Source organism: Macaca thibetana, chromosome 5 (genome assembly GCF_024542745.1).
Source record: "Macaca thibetana thibetana isolate TM-01 chromosome 5, ASM2454274v1, whole genome shotgun sequence".
Lineage (NCBI taxonomy): Eukaryota > Metazoa > Chordata > Mammalia > Primates > Cercopithecidae > Macaca > Macaca thibetana.
In genome coordinates, this window is record NC_065582.1 from 33852743 (window position 1) to 33876400 (window position 23658).

The 23658-nt window shown below is 39.1% G+C and overlaps 1 protein-coding gene across 1 annotated transcript in view; it reads left to right on the forward strand.

Annotated features, from left to right (window-relative positions):
- The first annotated feature begins 14487 nt into the window (after window positions 1–14487).
- CTSO (cathepsin O) overlaps window positions 14488–23658 on the forward strand; it is a 29828-nt gene continuing 20657 nt past the window's right edge. Inside the window, exon 1 of the mRNA XM_050791286.1 lies at window positions 14488–14692. Within this exon, the coding sequence (XP_050647243.1) occupies window positions 14558–14692 (135 nt within the window). The 5' untranslated portion in view covers window positions 14488–14557. The remainder of the gene's footprint in view (window positions 14693–23658) is intronic.

Genomic DNA, 23658 nt, shown 5'->3' on the forward strand with positions numbered 1-23658 from the left:
TCAATACTTCAGAGTTACAGGTGGGGTAGATTTTAAAAGTATTTGTGTCCCAAACTATCTTTCAAAATGTGACTATGTTTATTTAACTGGTTTATTTTTAGTGTTACTAAAATGTTCCAGGTTCAGGATAATTACGCTACTTTAAAAAAATGAAAGCATCAGTTACTGATGTGTGCAATGATCTTATAGGTCAAACAATCACATAAAAATGTTTCAGAAACTCCGGATTGTCTGAATTTTCAGAGGAGTAAAATAATTTGGCCTTTAGTTTAGATTTTTTTTAATGCATGTACTAACTACAGCTTTTCTTCAATGTGTGATACATACTTATTGCTTGTTTTAGAGACCAAAATTCACCTCTTCCAAAAGGGTGATTATTAGCCTAGCTGGAAAGAAAGACAGGATTCATTTAAACAGAGAGTCTTTGGCCAGGTCTGTAATAGCAAAGTGAAGTGTAGAAGAGAGGCAATCAGCAACACTGACTTAATACTCACTTTCCACAAACCTTTCTAGCGTGTCCCATGGATAACTTTAAAGAGAGCAACAGTCTCTGCCTTCACGGTATTGAAAATTAAATAGGAAACCTAAATAAAAGCATCAATACATATGAAGAAAATGCCAGCAATTTGGAAACATAGACAAAGGCAGCCAACATAGCCTTTATTTGTAGCACACATGAATTTTTTTTTTTTTTTTTTAGAGAGAGTCTTGCTATGTTGCCCAGGCTGGAATGTAGTGGCATGATCTCTACTCACTGCAACCTCTGCCTCCTGGGTTCTAGCGATTCTTCTGCCTCAGTCTCTTGAGTAGCTGGGATTACAGGCACCTGACACCATGCCCAGCTAATTTTTGTATTTTTAGCAGAGACAGGGTTATGCCATGTTGGTCAGGCTGGTCTCGAACTCCTGACCTCAGGTGATCAGCCCACTTCGACCTCTCAAGGTGCTGGGCTTCCAGGTGTGAGCCACTGCACTCAGCCAGCATGCATGCTTTCAAAGATAAGAATATTGCTCTAATTCTTTCTTTACCTGTTTGGAAGAGACAGAGTCTAATAAACAAGAATGTAGTACAGAAAAAAATCATAGGATTCATCTATTATAATACAAAGGAATAAGGAGAGGTTTTCCACATTAGAAGTATCAACAGTTTCATACATAACTTTGTACATGGGACATGTACTATTCTAAAGAGCTCACTGGGAAAATCCAATTCTGTAATCACAAATGTTCAGATACCAGTGTCCTGGTAAATTATACTTATCTATCCTTTCCTAAAATAGAATCTTGCCACAGAATTGCTTTATGGCATTAAAAAAAAAAATACAGTGGCTCAAAGACCAGAGTTGCCCCTATCCAACCTGGTTGTTTTTAGATATTGTCATCAGTAATTTCCTACAGTCATCCTATAGAGCTCTAGCAGGTTATTTAAATAAATGCATAGTCATTATATCATTTTTGTCAATAATATTCAATATTAATTCCTATAAACACTCTTTCTATTAATCATTTTATCTTTTCTTCAATAAATTCACTATGTTATTTATGGTACTTTATCAGTTGGTGAATTAATTAGGTTTCTTCTGAATTAATCAGGTTTCTTCTGTAACCCGATTTTTCCAGGGATTACATCAGGTAATGTCCAGGGGTTATAAAAATAATTCTTTCTCCACACTCCTATGTTAGTGGAGGATCTGCCACTGGGCTCATCTCAATTGGGCTTGCCAAGGCTTTCAGCCCTAGCATGGATCACAGGCCTCAAAAAGGGTTTACATTTCAGCACCCAGGCTGAGAAAACAATAATTCCCTGAGACGTGTTTCTCTTGTGGCAAAGGGCAGATATCCCAGGAGCATTGGGGGTAATTTTGTGTGTCTCTCAAGGCATCAGTTTGGTACAAGCACATAATCATTTCTGGTCACTATTTCGTTAGCCAAAAGAGTTATCACTTGACCAAGCCCAAAGTCAATGGGGTGAGGAAATAGACTCCACCCACAGGGAAGCTATGGAAGATAGGGGAGGGAAGGGAAAATTAGGGACTCATAATACAATCTACCCCAGGTATGTAAGTAAAGAGAGGGAGAATAAAACCTAGTAGCTCATAATAACTTATAAACACTCTGCTAGAAAATCATGAGGTCAGGATGTGGCAGTTTACACTGGTTAATAAGGATGACTCAGGCTCATCTGATGCAGGCCAGGGAAGCCCCTGACCAGTTACGTCTTTCAGGCACTGATAGGGACGCTTGCATGGCTCGGTTACATAGCACAGCCTCTTGGTCTTCATTTGGTTTAGTATTCTGGCAATGATTTACCAAACAGCAGCTTTTCTTCTGGGTTTAGCTCTGGGTTTAGTTCTCCCTCACATATTCACTCTTACCGAACCCTTTATTTTTACTCACTCAGCCTGGGTCAGGTGCTCCCAATAGCCAAGCCCTCACCATAAGCATCTGGCACCGAGAACCTGACAACCACGACTACAGAGTGTTTCCTGACTTTAAATGACCCAGCTTCTTATGGAGGATAGTATTTATTCTCAAAATAGGAAAGTCATAAGTCAGCAAAATGTTATGAATCTAGACTACTTAACCAATATACTAAAAAATACACGATCTGATTGTATATGCTACATTTTTATTTAAAACAAAGGTTGAGTATAAGCTGTTGGGCTTCCTAAATACCAGATAAGCCACGAAATGTAGTAGAAAAAGATAGTTTACGCTTTTATCATGGCCTCTGTCCTTAAGATTTACAGTTACTTTTCACATGACATACATCCCTATATTTGATACCTTGGTAACCTCACTCAAATGATGGCAAATATGAACTTTAAGGGTTTTTTATAGTCCTATTCAACTGATATTAAGTATTTGAGACATTACGAAATTATCTTTTTTTTTTTTTTCTGAAACAGAGTTGTGTTCTTGTCACACAGACTGGAGCACAATGGCACGATCTAGGCTCACTACAACTCCCGGGGTTCAAGTGATTCTCCAGCATCAGCCTCCAGAGTAGCTGGAATTATAGGCATTCACCACCAGGTTCAGCTAGTTTTCATATATTTAGTAGAGACAGGGTTTCGCCACGTTGGCCAGGCTGGTCTCGAACTTCTCGAAATTATCTTTTTAAATTAAGCACATACATATATCTTATTCATAAAGAATCCCAGTACCATATACATACAACTCTTCTAATTTGAAATTACAGAAATTCCATAAAATTTTGGCCAATAAATTTAAATAATGGCAGTATCTGATTTAAAGAACATTAGTTAAAGTTGTGCTTTTTAATTTAGTCTCGAATCATTTTCAGATTAGCATCTTAAAGAAGTCTTATTCTCATGGCTGCATTTTCCTATAAATTGTTCATTGAATCAAAGGCCAGTCATTTCAGAGAACACTTAGTGACCATCTACTATGTATTAGGAACCGAGTACTCAAAACGTAAAGGTCAGCAGTACCGACAGCTTCAGCCATCGTGGACAATGGAGTTTACAGATATTGTCTGCCAGTGATATCGACAGAAAGAGCAAACCAAATTAAAAAGAAAGGCTGGGTCCAGTGGCTCACACTTGTAATCCCAGCACTTTGGGAGGCTAAGATGGGTGGATTACTTGAGCCCAAGAGCTGGACACCAGCCTGGGCAACGTGGCAAAACCCAAGCTCTACAAGAAATACAAAAATTAGCTGAGGGTGGTGGCACATGCCTATAGTCCTAGCAACCCAGGAGGCTGAGGTGGGAGGATAACCTGCACCCAGGGAGGTGGAGGCTGCAGTGAGCCTTAATCACACCGCTGCTCTCCATCCTGGGTGACAGAGTTAGACCCTGTCTCAAAAAGGAAAAGAAAATATATTTCTGGATAAAGTTTTATGGAGAATATAAACCGGGAAACAGGATAGAAAATGACTCGCTGGATGTGCTCCACTTGAAATAGGGAGATCAAGGAGGACATCTGAGTGAAATCTAAAGGAAAAATAAGAGAAGCAGCCAGCAATGTGGGATAGTGCGAAAAGAGATTTCTAGGCTGTGCAGAAAAGAGGAAAGAGGCTGTCATGTGTGAATGAGCCTGTGGTGTTCGAGAGACATGGGGAAAAAAGGCTCTTGCCTGACACCCACTGAGCAAGGGTGAGCGTGGTACCTGGGGGTTCAGGGGAGCGGGAAGGGGCCGGGTCTCTGAGGGAGTTTTGACGTAGATGATGGTGACTTCCAGAGAAGCTGTGTGCCCATGAAGAAACAGCAAATACTGCATTTCTAAAAATCACTCCCCAACCGTTCAGTAACTATGCATACCAGAAGTAAACCACCCTTTGGTTCTTATTTTTATACTCCGTAAAAAATGGAAATCTTTAGTCATAGTACCAATATAGATTTTAATAGATTTATTTAATCAAAAATCTCAAGATCTAACATATTGACTGAAAACTAACATATATTAAGCCTCTTTATTTTATGTTAATCATACATGGAACTTGCTTTGTCCTTTGTCCTAAAACTATAATATGCATACCTTTGTGGCTGGACAAAGTGGTTTCCTAGCAACAAAATGATAAGCGCTTTCTTTGCAAGAAACTAATCACCTTAATATAGATGGAAGAAAAAACGCTGGCACTCCAGTAGAAACAAAAATTCTTTCACGAGATAACTGATGGAATTTATGTATTCACCCATTCAACACATATTTATTAAATGCCTACTAAACACCAAACACAATGATGACCATTGAGGCCATTGAGGACTAAAAGTTAGTGCCTAGCACGATGTAGGGGTTCCATGTTTACCAGATTATTTGTTGAATTAGTATATAATCCTAATTCATAAATTATTGTACAAATGGTTCTCTAGTTTCAAATGAAAATACATTGAAAACAGTATAACGGTCTGTATTAGGGTTCTCCAGAGAAACAGGACCCATAAGATATACACATGTATATATAGAGGGAGATTAAAAGGAATTTCCTCATGGAATGATGAAGATCTGGAGGGCAGGTCGGCAAGCTGGAGGCCCAGGTGAGCTGATGGTTTAGTTCCAATCTCAGACAGAAGGCCTGAGAACCAGGAGAGTCTATGGTAAAGCTCTAGTCCAAAGGCCATCTGACTAGAGACCCAGAAAGAACTGATCGGTTGGAGGGCGAAAGCAGGAAGAAAGCCTGTGTCCCAGTTAGAAGGCAGTCAGAGGGGAGGACTTCGCTCTCACTCAGGGAAGGTTAGCCTTTTGTCAGAGTCAATAGATGAAGCTGCCCATATCATCAGGGCTATCATCTTGAATTCAAATGTCCCATTCAAAACCACCCTCACAGAAACACCTAGAATAATGTGTAATCAACTCTCTAAGCATCCCATGACCCGGTCAAGTTGACACATAAACTACCCATCACAGTGTCCTATTTCTGAGGCTGATGAACTAATACAGATGAGTGATAATGATGACAGTAGAAAGGAAAGATCTGCAAAGAATGAAAAGATATTAAGGAGGTAGAGAGAAATGGAGAGGGTTGTATTATAGAGTAAGCATATTCTATTTATCCAGATAATCTGTTTATTTGAAGTTTGAGAAGGGATATGTATGAGAAAGACTGTAGTTGCAAAGTTAAATCATCCCTCCCTCCAAAGCACTCTCACTGTAGTGCTGATGGGGGAGAGTATGGATTTGTTTGCATGATTCTGGCTTTATATGTGAATGGATTTGTTTGACTATGGAATTGGGGTGGGAATGATGAGAAAAAGTAGGTTAAAGGAAGCTAGAAGATTTCTAGCCAAAACCAGTAAGAACCCTTCTCTTGTTTGCTGCGGCTTCTTGGAGACAGTGCTGCACTTTCAAGGCAGCTCACAAACACACGGTTGTGAGCAAAATATTAATAACAACCTTGAAAAATCATGCAGTTAACTCTTCTGCTTTCAAGAACATACTTAAGTCCTTTTAGAAATAAGATTCTTTTTTATTTTTCTCTTTCTTCAGAAAGGAACATTCCTCTTGCTAATTCATTATCAGAAATATTCGATTGCCTCTAAAGTATTGTCACACAAAACATTAGTGCTTAATAAAAAGTCTCTTAAAGTAACTAGGTGCTCCAATAATGCAATTATTATTGCTACTATTAATGCTGTTGAATGGTTCTTTGCTCTACCTTCAAAAGACATCAGTTGTGTGATTGGACTTGCTAATTGTCCTCCTCAGACCTCAGTTCTTTCAATTGTAAAATTAAAGTTTGGATAAGAAGATAATTATGGAGCCTTCTAGTTTTAATTTTGTACCCATGATTTTTACAGCTTTAATATTAGATTTTTTTTTTTCCTCCACTTAGGCGATGCTCTTCGTCTTAAAAGGTACCATGCTGCCCTCATGTGGTCAGACTTGAAATAACACACAAATGATGACTAAAACTGGTAAATGCATTTTTAAATTTTGTTTTAATGAATGATGAATGAAATCCTATATTTGAGCTTAAATTTCACAAACAGTCAATAGGCAAATCAATTTGAATCATCTATTTACAAAAGTGCCAAGCGTTAACTCACTCATAGTGATGTAAGATTTTGATGTAGAAATACTATTACAAATATGAATACCAATTGTAGTTAATTTTAATGCACACTAGCATGTGCTAGGAACCACAAGCATTTTATATATCTCATCTCGTTTGATTTTTCTAAGATACGTTTTTTTAATCTGTTATTTGTCAGATGAAGAAATTAAACTACTTTTGGGGAACGGGCCAAGACATCACAATAAATAAAATGGTAAGGCCATCATCAGACTCAAGTTGTGTGACTCCATAGCCCAAACTCTTTAATCACTAGCTTTCCACTCAATCATTTCATATTTATAAGAGCTCATTCTCTAACAGGAACACATTCCTGTTTCCAGGACATATTCACAAGGAAGTGCACATAGAAAGCTTGAAATGTGGTGAGGTAATATGTGAAAATTGCAATAACAGAACGTCTGATATAGAATTAGGAGCTCACACAATGTTCACTTATTTTTAATTATGTACAATACTCTTTCATTTAATGATTAATATTCACCATGTTGATCAGGCTGGTCTCAAACTCCTGACCTCGGGTAATCCACCCGCCGCAACCTCCCAAAGTGCTAGGATTACAGGCATGAGCCACTGCACCCAGCCCTATATTCACTCTTAATCATGGCATGAATAAAGAGATAAAGCATGTTGCCATAACAAATGAGTACCAGTTTTCTAAGCAGTTCTAACTTTATCACTTGTGAGTGTGAATAGATCTATTTGAAGTTTGTAATTCAGGAAAACGTTTACAGGTTTATAACTTTATGTATGACTTCCTGGGATAGATGAACAATGACTGTGTTTTAAATTCCATAAAGGAAAATAAATGGAGTAAGTCAAGTTTTAAAAGTGAGAGGGGCTTATCCACTCAACAAGGCACCCAAAAATATCAGAAGGCGGTGGACAGTAGGAGGCGGGATACTGTGCAAACCCCTGGTTCTCCAAGGGCCAGCTCTGTGATTTTAGGAGCATGTTCATCTTATTAGGAAACTTCTCATCTGCAAATTAAAGAGGCAGGCTATAGGATTTGGACATGCTCTGCTAGCCTCCACATTCCATTTATTTCGTAATCCTAAAAGTCTTAGGTTCTGAGCCACGTTCTTTCCTTGCGCCGCTTTGTTGAATTATACCAGTCACTCCCTGGCTGTGTGGATTAAGCTTCAGAAAGCCCCCATGGGAGGAGGACTTGCGCTTGGTTAGGCTTTGTTTAACTTGCTTTCCTATTTCTTAACCACCTCGGTAAGACTTGAAGTTAATGGTCTTATCTCTGCCCATTATAACCGAATGCCAGAGCACGTGCCATCAGAGCCTCTTCTTAAAGCACTGTGCAGATACAGGAAGCTAGCAATTCTACCCCAGTTACTATTCTCTCTCCCCAAATTCCACGGCAGAAATCATACATCCCTCTCTGCCACGCATATTACCTCTCTTTTCTATTCCAAACCCCCAAACCTTATTTCCCAAAACATCTCTAACCTTAGAAACATAACCTTAAACAAAAATTCTCTGAGTTTCCTGGATCAGCGAGAATATCTAAAAAGAAATTATGGCTAGGGATGAATTACTGTATTTATAAAACCTAAACAAGTCAAGTCATTAGAAAAGTACCATATTTCTCCAGTATTAATGATAGCTATCTCTAATTGATATAATTATTAATGCAATGTTAGCAAAGAAAATCTTTAAGAAGCAGAACAGACAGGGAAGGGCTATGATCCTCAAATATAAAATTATTTTTGTCCCAGGACCTATCAATGAAGAGAGTAAAGTCTAATAATGTTGATCCTAAATCTTACCACAAAAGGAAACTGTATCGCCAATTATAGTTGCCATTATGAATGAACGCCTATGATGCAAGCATTCTGTATTCATTGTCTCTGACCTTCAGAACACCAACAGAGCTAAAAATTATCATTTCCAATTTACAGGTAATGAAATAGAAGCTCAAGAAGGATAACTAACATTCTGAAGGTCACAAAAGCCAGTAAACAAACAAGCAGAAGAACCCATGTTAATTGGAATTCAATAATGTGTTGTATCTACTATATTATGTCATTTGACGTTACCTGGGGTCTTAGCCCGAAGATTACCTTAGAGACTATGAGGTGGCCCACTATGATATTTAAAATGATGATCAAATAAAAATCATTTAAACCAAATAGTTCTTCAAAGCAATGAAACATACTTTGTATTTTTTTTTTTTTTTTTTTTTTGACAAGGTCTCACTCTGTTGCCCAGGCTGGAGTGCAGGGGTGCAGTCTTGGCTTTCTGTAGCCTTGATCTCCTGGGCTCAAGAGTTCCTTCCACCTCAGCCACCCGAGTAGCTGGGACTAGAGGTTTGCACCACTACGCCCGAAATAAAATTTTTCTAGAGCTAACTGCTTCTGTGGCTCTTTCGCATATGCTGCCTGAGCTACAGGGTTTTCTGTAATTGTTAGTTGGAAGGCAGGATTTACAATTAAGATGGGTCACCTTCTTTTATGTGAATTCCATCTAAAGCCAGTTTTGTCTATGTGTATGCCTTCCCTGGGAGTCTTGCTTTCTCTTGCATCCCTCCTTTGGGATAATGTGATTTTTGCTCAGGCAACAGAAGTCAAAAGGTGTGTAATTCTTGCAGACTCCATCTAACTTGAGGGAAACGGAGGGCTGTTAAAGCAGAATGGAGCATTAGCATTAATGACATGCATTAGTGTTAATGACACCTTCAAGATATCGGAGTTGCTTTCTTAGATCATGAAAATGACAAATTTTGGCTCTTTAAAATTTTTACATGAGTAGGAAAGGGAGTTTTGGAGCCTACAAAATAGTAGTCATGTCAAAAGTGTTGTTTTTGCCTACTGATCCCAGATTTTTCAGAAGTACTTAAGACTGTGGAATAGTCTAAGTCTATGAGGGGAGAAGTGATGCGATTGTGCTCTGAGTAGTTAATAATGGTTCTAAGATAAACCCATTAGCGCTGTCTCCACAGTGTGTAATGGGACTGAGCTAAAGCATGTGTCGGCTCACATTTATTCAAATGTCAGCAGAATAGAAATGGATTGAGGTTTCCATAGAAACTGCTCTTGAGTTCAGGTGTTTCTTGGGGCTTTTTGTTCCATTAACTGTTTGGAGAAAGAGGTATATGTTATGGCTTTTCATTTATGCTATTTACTTTGTCGTTAGAAGTTGGCTGGTGGAGTTACCATGTCCTTTGTTTTATGGCATTTTTGCGAACCCCTCTTACAGCCTTTCCCCTCCAGCTGAGAAACGGGAAGGAGCAATTTCTACTACCCGACAAATCCTGCCCCTTAGCAGTGTCTGTTCAGACAGCATTTCTTCAATTTCAGCCAGAAAGGAAGTTTGAACATCTCTTACCTAGAAATTTATGTAATTCATTTTCTTATTCAAGATTTACATTATCCGTATGGAATGTCACCATTATAAGACGTTAAGAACAAAGCAATGACTATGAACTTAATTAACAACCACAATAAAAAAAGGATTTCTTGGCATTAGTAAAATATTCAGGTGTAAAATCTAAGATTAAAGATAATCAACCTTTTCAACTCACACACAATCCAAATAGCTTCCTGAAGAAATAATGTCCCTTCCCATGATATAGGAAAAAAATTAAAAAGGGGGAAAAGAAAACCCTGAACAATTCAACTCAGAGGGACTACAATGACTCATGTCTATTACTGAATGTCACGCTTGCCTGTAAATTAAACTAGAACATAAAAAGCGCACAGTGTACTACCAAAGGTATGTTAATAAAGAAAAGCCAATATAAAATAGAAATAGTAATGACAAATAGTAAGATAGGCCTTGGAGTTGCCTAGAGCAGGCTGGTGTAGCAGAAAACCCAAGCATGAGCTCTGAAGTCTGACAGCTCAATTTACATCTCACCATGGCCACTTACTACTTAGGATCTTGAATAAGACCCTAATCGCTACACATGTCAGTTCCCTCATGTGTAAAGTGAGAACAATAACGTCTACCTTGCTGGGTTGTTGTAAGGATTAGCGGTAATAGACATGGTTCCTTCTTATCAGTGTATTAAATATCTGAAATCCTGCAATCACGAGGTTGTGGGGATGCAAAATTCTTCAAATCGTGAAAAACTCACTAAATACCTAATCTCTTATACAACTGGTATTCATTCCAATATTTTCCCCAGATTAACCCTAGCATTTTTCTCAGTTTATGTTTCAAATTATTGAATAATCTCTAGCTGATTATATGAGGTTTCCAATATCTCACGCACTTAGTACTTAACTTTTCTCTGCCTCAGTTTTCTCGTCTATAAAACAGAAATGATGATAATACTACCTTCTGCAAGGAGGAATTAAGGTTAATATTTGCAAAATGCTTAGTACAGTGGTAAATCATAACAAACACATGAATGTGTTGTGTATCAAGTAAAAATAAAAACAAGGCTGGGTGCGGTGGCTCACATCTGTAATCCTAGCACTTTGGGAGGCTGAGATGGGCAGATCACCTGAGGTCAGTTGTTTGAGACCAGCCTTGCCAACATGGTGAAAACTCGTCTCTACTAAAAATACAAAAAATTAGCCAGGTGTGGTGGTACCTGCCTGTGATCCCAGCTACCCGGTAGGTTGAGGCTGCAATGAGCCGAGATGGCGCCACTGCACTCCAGCCTGAGCGAGAGATACTCTGTCTCATAAAAAAAGAAACAAAGAAAAAATTAACTCTATAGCAAAGTCACTGAAACATGAAGTAACATGATTAAAAGTAGAAGAAAACCCAGAAGGTGCATAACGGGATGAAAACAACAGTAAATATTGATATGTGTATCATAAAGGTTGAGAGGCATTTGTGAAAATGGTTAGTCCTGGAGTATTTTCACACATAAAGAAATGACTGCGTTTGTTACTGAGCTTGTAATGTCCAACATGAGGTTGTGGTAGTGGGCCTCCAAGATGGCACCTGACTACCCCACCCTATGTCAGCTCCACCTCTCATATCTTACCAAACTGGCTCTGTGTAACCAATGGCAGAAGAGATGATATGTTTCAAGATAAGGTTATAAAAAGACACTGCTACTCCCACCTCAGTCATTTCCTGGTCCACTGTCTCAATTTCTCCAGTCACTTGTTCTGCAGGAACAAAGAGCAGTCTGGAAAAGCCCAGCCTTCTGATAAGATCCTGAGAATTTTGTCCAAAGGCCTAAGAGGAACCGAGGACTCCCGCTAACAGTCACATGAGCTTGAAATTGAATCCTTTAACCCTGGGAAACCTTCAGAGAATTGCAGCCATATGCAACAGCTTGTCTGCGACCTCCTTTGAGCTAGAACCACCCAGATAAGCTGCTCCTGCCAGGTCCACAGAAACTGTATAAGAAAAATTCATATGTTTACGATGCTAAGTTTGAGGGTTATATTTTATGTGGTAACAGATATCTAATACAGAGTTGAAGGAAGTTCCATGTGCTATTCTGCAAATTTGATGAAAAAAGTACATCTCCACATATACATGTAATTTGTACTGTTTATTCTAAGAATTAGCACATACTTGCCACCTTCACTTTTCAAGACACTTTTCAAAAACTTTGTTTTACTATGTAATAGATGATTCTGATCTCCCTTTTAACTGACCCAAAATTCTTTACAATCTGCGTGCTTCTTATTTATCTCATATTCTACTCTCCTCCCATCCTCTTTTTTTTCCTTTACTCGATCCATGCTGACTTCTTTTACGTTTCTGGAACATGCCAAGCAAACTTCCATCCCAAGGCCTTAGTGTTGACAATTCTCTCTATCTTAGCTTCTCTTTCCCTGGATATCTGAATATCCATGTGGGTCACTTTCTTCTCCTTCAAAGCTTTGCTCAAAAGTCTCCTCATCAGTGAGGACAGTATTAAACAGCTTATTTAAAATAGCAATACCACCCCTCAAACTCATGACTCTCCTTATCTGGATTTATTGTCCTTTAACACATGTACAGTTTGAGCATCTCTAATCCAAACACCCAAAATGCTCCAAAATCTATAACTTATTGAGTATCGACATGACGCCACACCTAGAAAATTCCACACCTGACTTCTTGTGGTGGTTCATAGTCAAAACGCATTCAAAACTTTGTTTTATGCATAAAATTATCTAAAATAGTAAAATTACCTTCAGGATATGTGCATCAGTGTATATGAAACACAAATGAATTTCGTATTTAGACTTGGGTCTCATCGCCAAGAGATCTCATTATGTATATGCAAATATTCCAAAATCTGGAGGAAAAAAGTCTGAAATCTGAAACACTTCCAGTCCCAGGTATTGTGGATAAGGGATCCTCCACCTGTAGTAATTTTATTGTGGCTCTTCCCTCACTGAAATACCAGCTCCAGGAGGGTGGGGCTTTTCATCTCTTTAGTCACTTATGCACTTGTTGTGTCCAGATGACTTAGAACAATGCCTGACACTTAGGAAGTACTCAATAAATATTTGTTGATGTAAATCCATTGAAATACCAGCCCCATAAGGATGGGGATTTTCATCTCTTTAGTCACTTATGCACTTACTTGATAAATTCTCATTACCTAGAACAATGCCTGACACTTAGCAGGTACTCAACAAATACTTGATGAGAGCTCATGAAGTGAGTTTAGTTCAAGTGGTTTTTTACAATAGCAATTATCCTACAGGAAGGATGACTGCCTATATTTAAATTTCCTGACTCAGTAGGTTGTCAATAAACGGGGACTATGATCTGAAAGCAAACCTCAGTTGAAAAAGAAAAGCATGTGCTTGTATGAGTTACAAGAAAAGGCTAAGTGCAAAAGAACTGCTGAGGTTAACATGAACATTGTTCTGTAAACTTATGGTTTAAATAAAATCTTTATCACCACACTTTCCAAGAGCAATATATCTTATCATGGATGTACATAAAAAACTCTCGTGTCTTTCCTCTTAATACCCAGAACATTATTTTTATTTTATTTTTATTTTTATTACCGATTTTGCATCAGGGAATATTGTAACTCACTGCACCTAGGTAAAAACTAAAGACATAAATCTGATGTTAGTTCTAAAAATCCACAAGGGTAATGATATGAATTTCAGAGACATGGAAGCCTTGTTCAGAATAGATTATAACAGAAAGGCTCAGTAGAGTCAGGTTCATGAGTGTGTGACCTGTTCAGAAGTGGGTGCTTAGAAGGATCATGGCTTGGGTTAATGCTCTGCTGCTACCGTCTTGAAATCCTTAACAATTTAGAAACAAATGAACTTCATTTTCAGTTTACACGGGGCCCTGAAAATTATGTACCTGGCTCTATCTTCCTTTGTAAATGGAGAAACAGACTCCAAGAGTTTTGAAACTGCCATAATAATAGATCCAAAAATTGTGTAGGCTTTTCACAACTGTACAATTTTGTTACGTATTTATAAACATCTGCTGAATGGATGACTATGTATTGTACCTCCTCACTTCAGAACCAGGTCTTGAACTTAGGGATTGTGGCAAGAAGGAACAAGGCACGTCCCGGGGGCTCACAGGGCAGGCCAGGTGGCTCACACTTGTGATCCCAGCGCTTTGGGAGGCCAAGGCGGGCGGATCACTAGAGGCCAGGAGTTCGAGACCGGCCCGGGCAATACGGCAAGATCCTATCTCTACTAAAAATACAAAAACAGCCTGGCGTGGTGGCATGCGCCTGTAGTCCCAGCTACTCTGGAGGCTGAGGCAGGAGGATCACTTGAACCTGGGAGGTCGAGGCTGCAGTGAGCCCTGATCTCAACACGCACACACAAAGAATGACTCTCGGGCTTCTTTTTTTTTCTAATGGACGGAGGTAAAACCTTGAAAGCACATGGTCAAGTGCCTGATTCTTCCAAAAACAAAAACAAAAAACTAGCCTCAATGAGGAGGTCCATAGCCTCCAGCTAACCAGATTTTCAGTCACAGTGCACCGGGGACCTAAAAAAGGGTCAATCTCAGCACCATGCACTCCACCGGGTTCCTTCCGCCCCTCGAGCCCAGGATGGGAGGAGCCGAGGAACCGAAAGAGAAAACAGGCCGCGCAGGCCGCGGAGGAGCCGGGCGCCTTAATGGAGCTCCGGACGCTGCTGTGGCTGCTGTGGCTGCTGTGGCTTCTGTGCCGGGGCGGCGGCGATGCGGACTCCCACGCCCCCTTCACCCCGACCTGGCAGCGGAGCCGCGAGCATGAGGCCGCCGCCTTCCGGGTACCAAGCGCGCGCCTCCCCGGGTCTGTCCCTGCTCCCCCACTTCCTGTCCCGGGTCTGGGCTGCGGAAGAGGGCCCCCGAGAGGCGACCCTGCTAGTGGGCACCCGTGGCTCTGCGATGCGTCTGGGGCACTGAGCTGCGGGTGCAAAAGCCAGCTTCTCTCTCCCCTCCCCTTGTGCCATGGTGTCGGTCCCCCATGCCTTTGCTCACCAAACGATTTGATTTTCCAGAAAAGATTTGCCGCTATGAATTTTTGGGACGCATCCAAATGAATAAATAGATACGTCCAAAGTGTTCTTGGTGGGAAGAAGCACCCCCTTTTAGCAATCCCCTCGATCGTTGCCACTGGCTTCCAAAGCTCCTCTATTTCTCATTTATGAGAACCAGAAACAGGGAGCAGCCTGTTGGTGGAAGGAACCTGTCGTTTTTTTCTTCCCGAGGAGGGCGCTAGTGATCGGAAGTTAGAGACAAAGAGCCTGCCTTTAGCCTGGTTAAAGAATCCGGATGGTTAATGATTCTCCTTAAACTAACGCACCACCTTAAAAGTTCTTCCTGCCTTGTTGGAGACTGAGTTGGAGAAAAAAGAAACATTTAATTTCCTTTCTTATTATTATGAAAATCCTTTTATAATAAATGCTTAGATTTGAGTCTAGCATGAAATCTCTGGAAGGGACCGGTTAGCTGAGCACAAATAATGATTTTCCTGAAAGCAAGGAGACTGCAAGAGATGCCGCTTTCGTGCTTGCCTCACTATGTTCTAGATATCTGATACCATTTAACACGTTTTTAAATTCGTGAAAGATGCCATTATCATGATTTAATCTATTAGAAAAGAACATTCATTCTGAATCAAACGTAAGTCTGAGTTCAGTAATATTGCTCAAGAGAGTGTATCTTTTTTCCTGGTGTTTGTTGGAATTTCTCACAGGATTTCATAGCTAAGCTCATCCCCCTCTCCCCCACCCCCGGAAAGCCCCAATGTTTAGGAAGGCCAGCCTTCCCTGATTCTGTCCACTCTTACCTTTCGTCCAAACCGAGATGTGTACTGTTATCTCCACTTTATTATTCTTGAGTTCAGTTCTGGTTTTCAAAACCGGAAGTCCTCTTACTCTTTCAAGAACAAAATTCTGGCCTGTATTCTACCCTTATTCTGAACTTAGGTTCGTTTTCCTGGTAAATCAAACCCATTAGGGGAAAAGTCAGTCTCACCTTTATTGATAACATATTCATTTGCTACATAAATAAACACACTGTCAGGCTCCTAAAAATTAGTATTTCAGGACAAAGCTCAAAGGGCTAGACTTACAAATATATTTTAACGGTTATTTAGATTTTAGATAATTTGTAAATATATATGTATATAATTTATGTAGTGACTCATACTGGTCCTGTAAAGAGGCTATACCCAGATGAACGTCTAGAAAATGTAACTTTTCTGAGGAGAAATACAAAGATCCAGGTTGAAAGATGGAAAGTTGGAAGTGGAGGAGGATGGAATTATGAAGACACTTAGTACATTTTAAAAACCTTGGGTTAAGAAATACCGAAAAAGTTTTCAAAGCAATTGCTGCCTGTAGGAATTTTCTTCATGAGAGGGGTACACAGAAAGGAGAACAGTGAGGCTTCAAAGCACAGTTGCTGGAAACTGAACATCTCTTGGTGCTTAGTTGGACTTTATTCAAGAATGCTTTAAAACCGATTTTCTACCTTAGCGGTCCCCAATCTTTTTGGCACTAGGGACCGATTTCACAGAAGACAGTATTTCCATGGACGGTGGGGGTGGAGGAGGGAAGTAGGGGGATGGATGGTTTTGGGATGAAACTCTTTCATCTCAGATCATCAGACATTAGTTAGATTAGTTAGGGGATTGCTGTTTGGACTTGGGATAGAGAGCTGGACACAGGGAAAGGTGGAAAGGGCCCTGCCTCCTTGGTAACCATGAAACTTCTTGTTGAAATCAAGTGAATTCATTGGTGAATTGATGACACAGGGTTTTGCAGCTGAAGATCTGGTTCAAGAAAGTCCTTGATTAATTAGTAACGTCTTTCATGATCATGGGTTTAGAGAATGGTGAAGGTTTTTAATTTGTTTTAATCTTAGCCTTAGATAGTTTTGTAAGTTTCCTGGGAATGCACCTTACATGAAAGTTAAGTTAGTCCATGACTTTCCCACAGAATATTATATTCTGTTCAGTGAAACCTAGACTCCTCTATGGTTTATTATGGGATGCCTCACAAGATACCTGACTTTGGATGACACCCCTTGTCTCTGCGCTTTCACTACTTTAGAAACTTCTAGTGCTCAGGAAGCTCTTAACTATTGGATTCAGCCTACTACTTTCCTTTGTGCCAAAACCTAGGTTTGCCCTCATATTTACTGATACTCATTATTTTACCACAGATCATTTGGCATTCTTTGGGAGGCGAAGACCCAATATTGGATCCAATAAAAGTTTGATACTGTCACTTTAGAATAGTATCTATGCCAAAGCACATGTGATTTTACATAAAATTTCAGAAGCTTCACCTTAAGACTAGTTGCCATAATGACACAGGTTATATTATTATGAGATTATACATTTAGGAATGTTTATTTATGTATAAATAGATGGCCGTAGCATCTTTATAACAAGTGATCCTAACTAATGAGCCACTTATATATGCTTGCCATAATCAGTCCCTTGAAATCTGGAATTAGGTCCTCCAAATAGGCTTTATCCAAGAAAACTTTAAAACCTATTTTCTACCTCAGTGGTCCCCAAACTTTTTGGCACCAGGGATTGGTTTCATGGAAGACAGTTTTTCCACGGACTGGGTTGTGGGGGTGGGGTGAGAAGGATGCGGATGATTTCAGGATGAAGCTGTTCCACCCCAGATCATCAAGCATAGATTCACATAAGGATGGAGCAAACTAGATCCCTCACATGCGCCGTTCCCAGTAGGGTTTGTGCTCCTATGATAATCTAATGCTGCTGCTGATCTGACAGAAGGTGGAGCTCAGGTGGTAATGCTCGCTCGCAGGCCCCTCACCACCTGCTGTGCAGCCCGGTCCTTAACAGGCCACAGACCAGTACTGGTCCACGGCCAAGGGGTTTGAGACCCATGTTCTACCTTATATAAAGATAAAAACATGAATTTGATGTTAGATAATGTTGTTCTGCAGACTTTTTCTGACAATTTTCACTTAAAGTATACATTGGCTAAATGGAAACATAAACTTAAAATCATAGATTATAATTCATTCATTCATTCGTTCATTCATCTTCCCATACATTCATCCAATACTTTATTTAATTTCTATTGTGTCTAAAGAACTGGTCTGGGTTTTCTGAGGGGTACAGTGGAGTATAAGACATGTGCTATGCTCTAAGAAATGTACATAAAAAATGACATTATGTTTAAACATTGTATTATCCATTTTCCTGTAAATAGAAAGAAGAATATAAACACTTATACACTAGAGAAATAGATTCTCCCAAGTAGTTCACAAAAGAATGTATTTTTAATTCAATCTTTTTGTGTGCATGCTTACACAAATACTGACTACACAGTTCTTATCATACATAGTAAATATATATCTGCATTATGTTTATACAGAGTTCAGTACACTATATAGAAAATACTTTGTCTAAGAAACTTTTCAAAAGTGATTTATAAAAATGTATCCTTTAAAAAGCTTTTATTGTTCTAATCCAGGGCTTCTCAACAGTGGCACTATTGACATTTGAGAATGGATAGTGATTTGGTGTGGGGGGCCTTCCTCTTCATTGTAGGGTGAATAGCAGCATGCATGGGCTCTATGCACCAGATGCCAGTGGCATCCCACCAGTGTAACAATCCCCAGTATGACAAATGAGGGACAAAATTATCCTCAGTTAGAATCACTGATCTAAAGTTTACAACTCCTAAGTCTTCCAAGAAATTCTCAGCAATGCTTTAATATGGTATACAAATATTTTACCTTTTTGCTCATCCTCAGATTTACTGCAATTTCCAGAAACTAAAGCACTCCCAAGGAGAACATTTTAAATCTATGTGTACAATTTATGATTTATCCTATGAAACTTCAAAATCTGTAAATGAAAGTTGTTAAAAGTCTGAGTAATGGAATGCAAGACAAACAGTGAGTTTAAAGTGCCGAAGATAAAGTGATCTTCCGAAGTACCTTAGGCATCTCTGATAATTTCAATATAAAACTCATCCCATGGATACATGGGATTCACTGTAAGGGAATACACACATCATTGCATATGTTGATAAGGGCAAATAAATCATCATGATTAGTGGAAGGAAACCTAGATATCAATGGGGAAAAAATAATAGATGTTCACTGCCTTTTCAGCTGATAAAACAGACATGAAGTCCCTTAAAGTTTATGTCCCTTCGGTGGATTTCTTGCAGGCCAAATAACTATACCCCTCCACCAAATACTAGTTGTGTGACCTTAGGCAAATCATGTATCTGTTTCTCAGATTTTTTCATATGTGAAGAGCGGGTAATGTTAGCAATTACCTTTATACAGGACTAAGTTAATTCATATAAAACACTTGGAATGAATACTTGCATTCAATTTAACAATCCTTTCAACCTTTTGTATTTAGTGCATTCAGTGGCCAAGAGCTTTCTTTGTAGAGAAATGAAAACAGTTTGCTCGTAAAGGATTCGCTTAGTCCTTTAGAAACAGTTGAGTACATGCAAGAAGAAAATACATGATTCCATTTATTCTTACTTAGTGGCAGTCTGTGAGAAAGATTTCACAGACTTTTCCCCTCAGGGAAGTAGATTAAGGAAATGTCTGAGAACCCCTCAAGCCACCCTCCATGGGTTTCTGCTCTTAGATCATTTTGAACATGACCATTTTCCTCTTAACTTACCCTAACCCGAGCATTGTCTAAGACTGTGGTTACCCACAGCTGGAAAGGTAAGAGGGCCAATATGCCTGAGATTGCTGGAAGGACTTTCTGATCCTGTAAGAAAAATGTTGGTTTCCGAGGAATTTTAAAACTGCAGCCTCACCTCCTCATGAGACTGGTTCAAGTCTCTTGTCAATAGTTATTCTGTTTTATGATCAGACTGAACCCATCCTCTGTTGTTTGGCCTTGCTGGGATGCTTCATGACTGACTACTCTGCAGTTCTTATCAACCTCCTTTAGTGTAGTTATGAAGCATCCTAGCTAGGTTAACAGGCAGGAAATTAGAATATGGAAGACACTGCTTAGAAACATATTACATTTAAATCACAGTTCAAATATGTGATCACCTCCAGTGCACGTGCACACACACACACACAAAGGCAGCTTTAAGAGATTCTACCTCTTAGAAGGATGGCTGCTAGAAGTCATAATAAGGATAGCTTTAGGGACAGAGTCTTACAGGGACAGGGTCCTAGGTATAAAGTTGAGAGGTTCTACCTGTAATAAATAGAGATTTAGTAGCACAAGGTCTACCAATGCCCAAGGGACACGTTTTTCCTGGTTTTATAATCAGGATAATTTCCTCAAGCTCTTAGGTTCTGAGTTACCTTCTGTTCGGGAATCTGGTATCTCCCTTTGTAACTCATTCAATTAAACACATTTAACAACAACAATAACAACAAAAAGGTGAAGGTAGTTATTTTTCACCAAATCTGTTCAAAGACTGTTCTGACTTACCAGCTCTAATTTTTCTCATGTAAGATCTAATTTTTAAACATCTGCACTTTTCAAAAGCATCAATGAGATGTTTCCTATGTATTCATCAAAACTTTACGTTTTTCCTCTCATAAATGAAGTGAAGGTTCAGGTCTTTAATATTCTATATGACTTTAGAGACGGCTACTCTAAATGTGCTCACTATCATATCCTCTGTTGAGAACATCTGCTCACTGATCCTTTACCTACCGGAGGATGTTGGATGTAATGAGCAGCAAGGGCCTCATACAAACTCTCAGTATGTGATGCTTCTATGAAATCTTTAATAGCTAGAATCAAGAGAGACCGGAAAAGTCACTTAAGAGAATTGATAATTCAAGAAATAAAATATAGGGCTTTTTAAATTTTAAATGATGTGAAACCCAGGTTAGTCAGCTTGCTAAGTGTATAGCAAATAAAAGAATAAATAAATGAGAATAAATATTCTTGGATATACTGATAGTATCATTTTACCATGAAAGCAACAGATTGCTTTCAATAGATAATATTGATCCTCATTTCTAATGCCATGAGAAATACTTGCTCCAAGTGAATCTGAAAGTATGGTCTTTGAGCGCCATTTCTATAATCCAAATACTCTGTTTAAAAGAAAAGGAAGATAGAGGATGAGAGTATTTTAACTGAGCATTTATTTTGCCAGTCTGTAATATGTGTTTTGCAATTATTATTTTATTTAATCCTTACATTCTGCCAGATCAGTATTACTCCATTTGTTGATTGAAATAAAGCTCAGAGAGGTTGAGTATATAGCCAAAAGTTGCACAGCAATGGTAAGACATTTCAAATTGTTGCAAAATTAAAAAGAGGCCGGGCGTGGTGACTTATGCCTGTAATCCTAGCACTTTGGGAGGCTGAGGCAGGCAGATCACGAGGTCGGGAGATTGAGACCATCCTGCGTAACACGGTGAAACTCCATCTCTACCAAAAAAAAAAAAAAAAAAAAATTAGCCGGGCGTGGTGGCAGGCGCCTGTAGTCCCAGCTACTCAGGAGGCTGAGGCAGGAGAATGGCGTTAACCCGGGAGGCGGAGCTTGCAGTGAGCGGAGATCGCGCCACTGCACTCCAGCCTGCGCTACAGAGCCAGACTCCATCTCAAAATAATAACAACAACAATAATAATAATAATTATTATTATTATGCTGTGTTCAGAAGCCGCCAGGAAAGTACTTTTAATGTTATTAATGGTTTTGCAAAATCAAAACAAGTGGGTAGGGATTAGTGGTAGGGAGAAGAGGAAGCAGAGCATTTAGTGGTTTAGAGTATTTTGCTCTTGGCAAGAAGTCCACAATTCGTATAAAGATTGAGTAGCCCTGACATGGGCTATGGAGAGCTGTCAAAAGACAGGAGTCATTACACCGGAATGGCAAATGGAATTATTTTAGAAGTTGTCTCCTGGTTGAACAAGTGGAAGACAGCAACATTTTCAGAAGTCCTGCAGATACTGGTGCTGCTGACATAAATCAAAGAACAGTATATCAAGTGATAACAAATAGAAAATATATGTGGAGATATTTGGCTTTTCAAACACATGGCACAAGACCAAAACCAAGTAACTGTTACTGGAATCATCATTGAAAAATAGGGACATAAATATATAAAATAAATAAATAATGTATTAGTTTATTTCATTATTAAATTAGTGTTATTATAAGTACTTCACAACCAGAACACCTAAACTTTGGATGGTGAAATGACACTCATAAGGCAACACAAAAATTAAGAGAAGTACAGGGGAATTCTCTGACAACGATATATAAGTTTGTTTCATCTGGCATTTGCCAACTTGAGTGGCAATATATTGTTTTACTCGTAGATGTCACAAATGATCTAGTAAGATAAACTTGCATTAGCTCTCCAACTAAATAGAGTATATGGCTCAACTACTGCCTCACCTCGCAGACACATGTGTAGAACGAACACGTATAGCATTGCCTACAATCAAGAGTCTAAAATGCATTCCTAGAATTAGATTTTCTTCATTAAACAATTTGTGTAATTTTAAGGATCTCCAAAGGGTGTACCAGCCTGTACCTCATGTGCATGCATGTGTGTGTGTGTGGTGTATTCCTTTTTGGTTCTGCTAATATGATGTACCATACTGATGATTGATTTTGAAATTTTAAACCAACCTAGCATTTCTGAATAAACTTCACTTGGTCACAATGCATTGTCGTTTACATATATTGCTAGATTTGGTTTGCTATGAAGGATTTTGCATCTACAGCATATTTATGAGGGATACTGGTATGTAGTTCTATTTTATTTAGATATATTTTTCTGTTAGAATTAGGGTAACACTGTTCTTATTTAAGTTGCAGCTTGTTCCCTTCTTCTTGACTTTCTCAAAGGATAATATTGGTATTACTTCTTTCTTCATTGTATAAAGTTCACCAAAAAACCATCTGGGCCTGAAGTTTTCTTTGTGAGTGTTTTCACTTACAAATTTAATGCCTTTAGATGATAAAAGGCTGCTCAAATTTTCTGTTTCTCCTTTCATCTTTGGCAATCTGTGCCTTTCAAAAAGTTTGTCCATATTGTACAGTTTGCCAAGTTATTGTCATAAAGTTGTCAAAATATTATTCTTCTAATGCCTGAAGCATCTGTAATCATGGCTCTTCTTTCATTTCTAATATTGGTAAATTGGTTATTCATGTCTTCTCATTCTTTTTTTTTTTTTTTTTTTTTTGAGTTGGAGACTTGCTCTGTCATCCAGGTTGGAGTGCAGTGGTGTGATCTCAGCTCACTGCAACCTCCGCCTCCTGGCTTCAAATGATTTTCCTGCCTCAGCCCCCTGAGTAGCTGGGATTACAGGCATGAACCACCACGCCCAGCTAATTTTTGTATTTTTAGTAGAGACAGGCTTTCACCATGTTGGTGAGGCTGGTCTCAAACTCCTGACCTCAGGTAATCCACCCACCTCGGCCTCCCAGAGTGCTGGGATTACAGGCGTGAGCCACCGCGCCCAGCCTTTTTTTCTTTTTTCTTTTTTTTAAATCAATCACAGGAGCAATTCCTGTGAACAAATAGGGAGAGGTCTAGGTAGAGCTATCTGATTGCAATGTAATTCTAACCCTGAGTGAAGGAAAAAGGGAAAGAAGGTTGGGGAAGAGTTCCATGCTGTCTCATAGTCCAAGGAAAGTTTGGTTTGGCAAGGTCATCAGGGAGTCATTAATCAAAAACCAGCTTTCAGGGGAGTCCCATTAGTCCCCCAAATAGCAAGCCTTAGCATTCAGTCATGAGCTAGGTGCAGCCCATAAGAACTGTGGCTTCCCTTGGT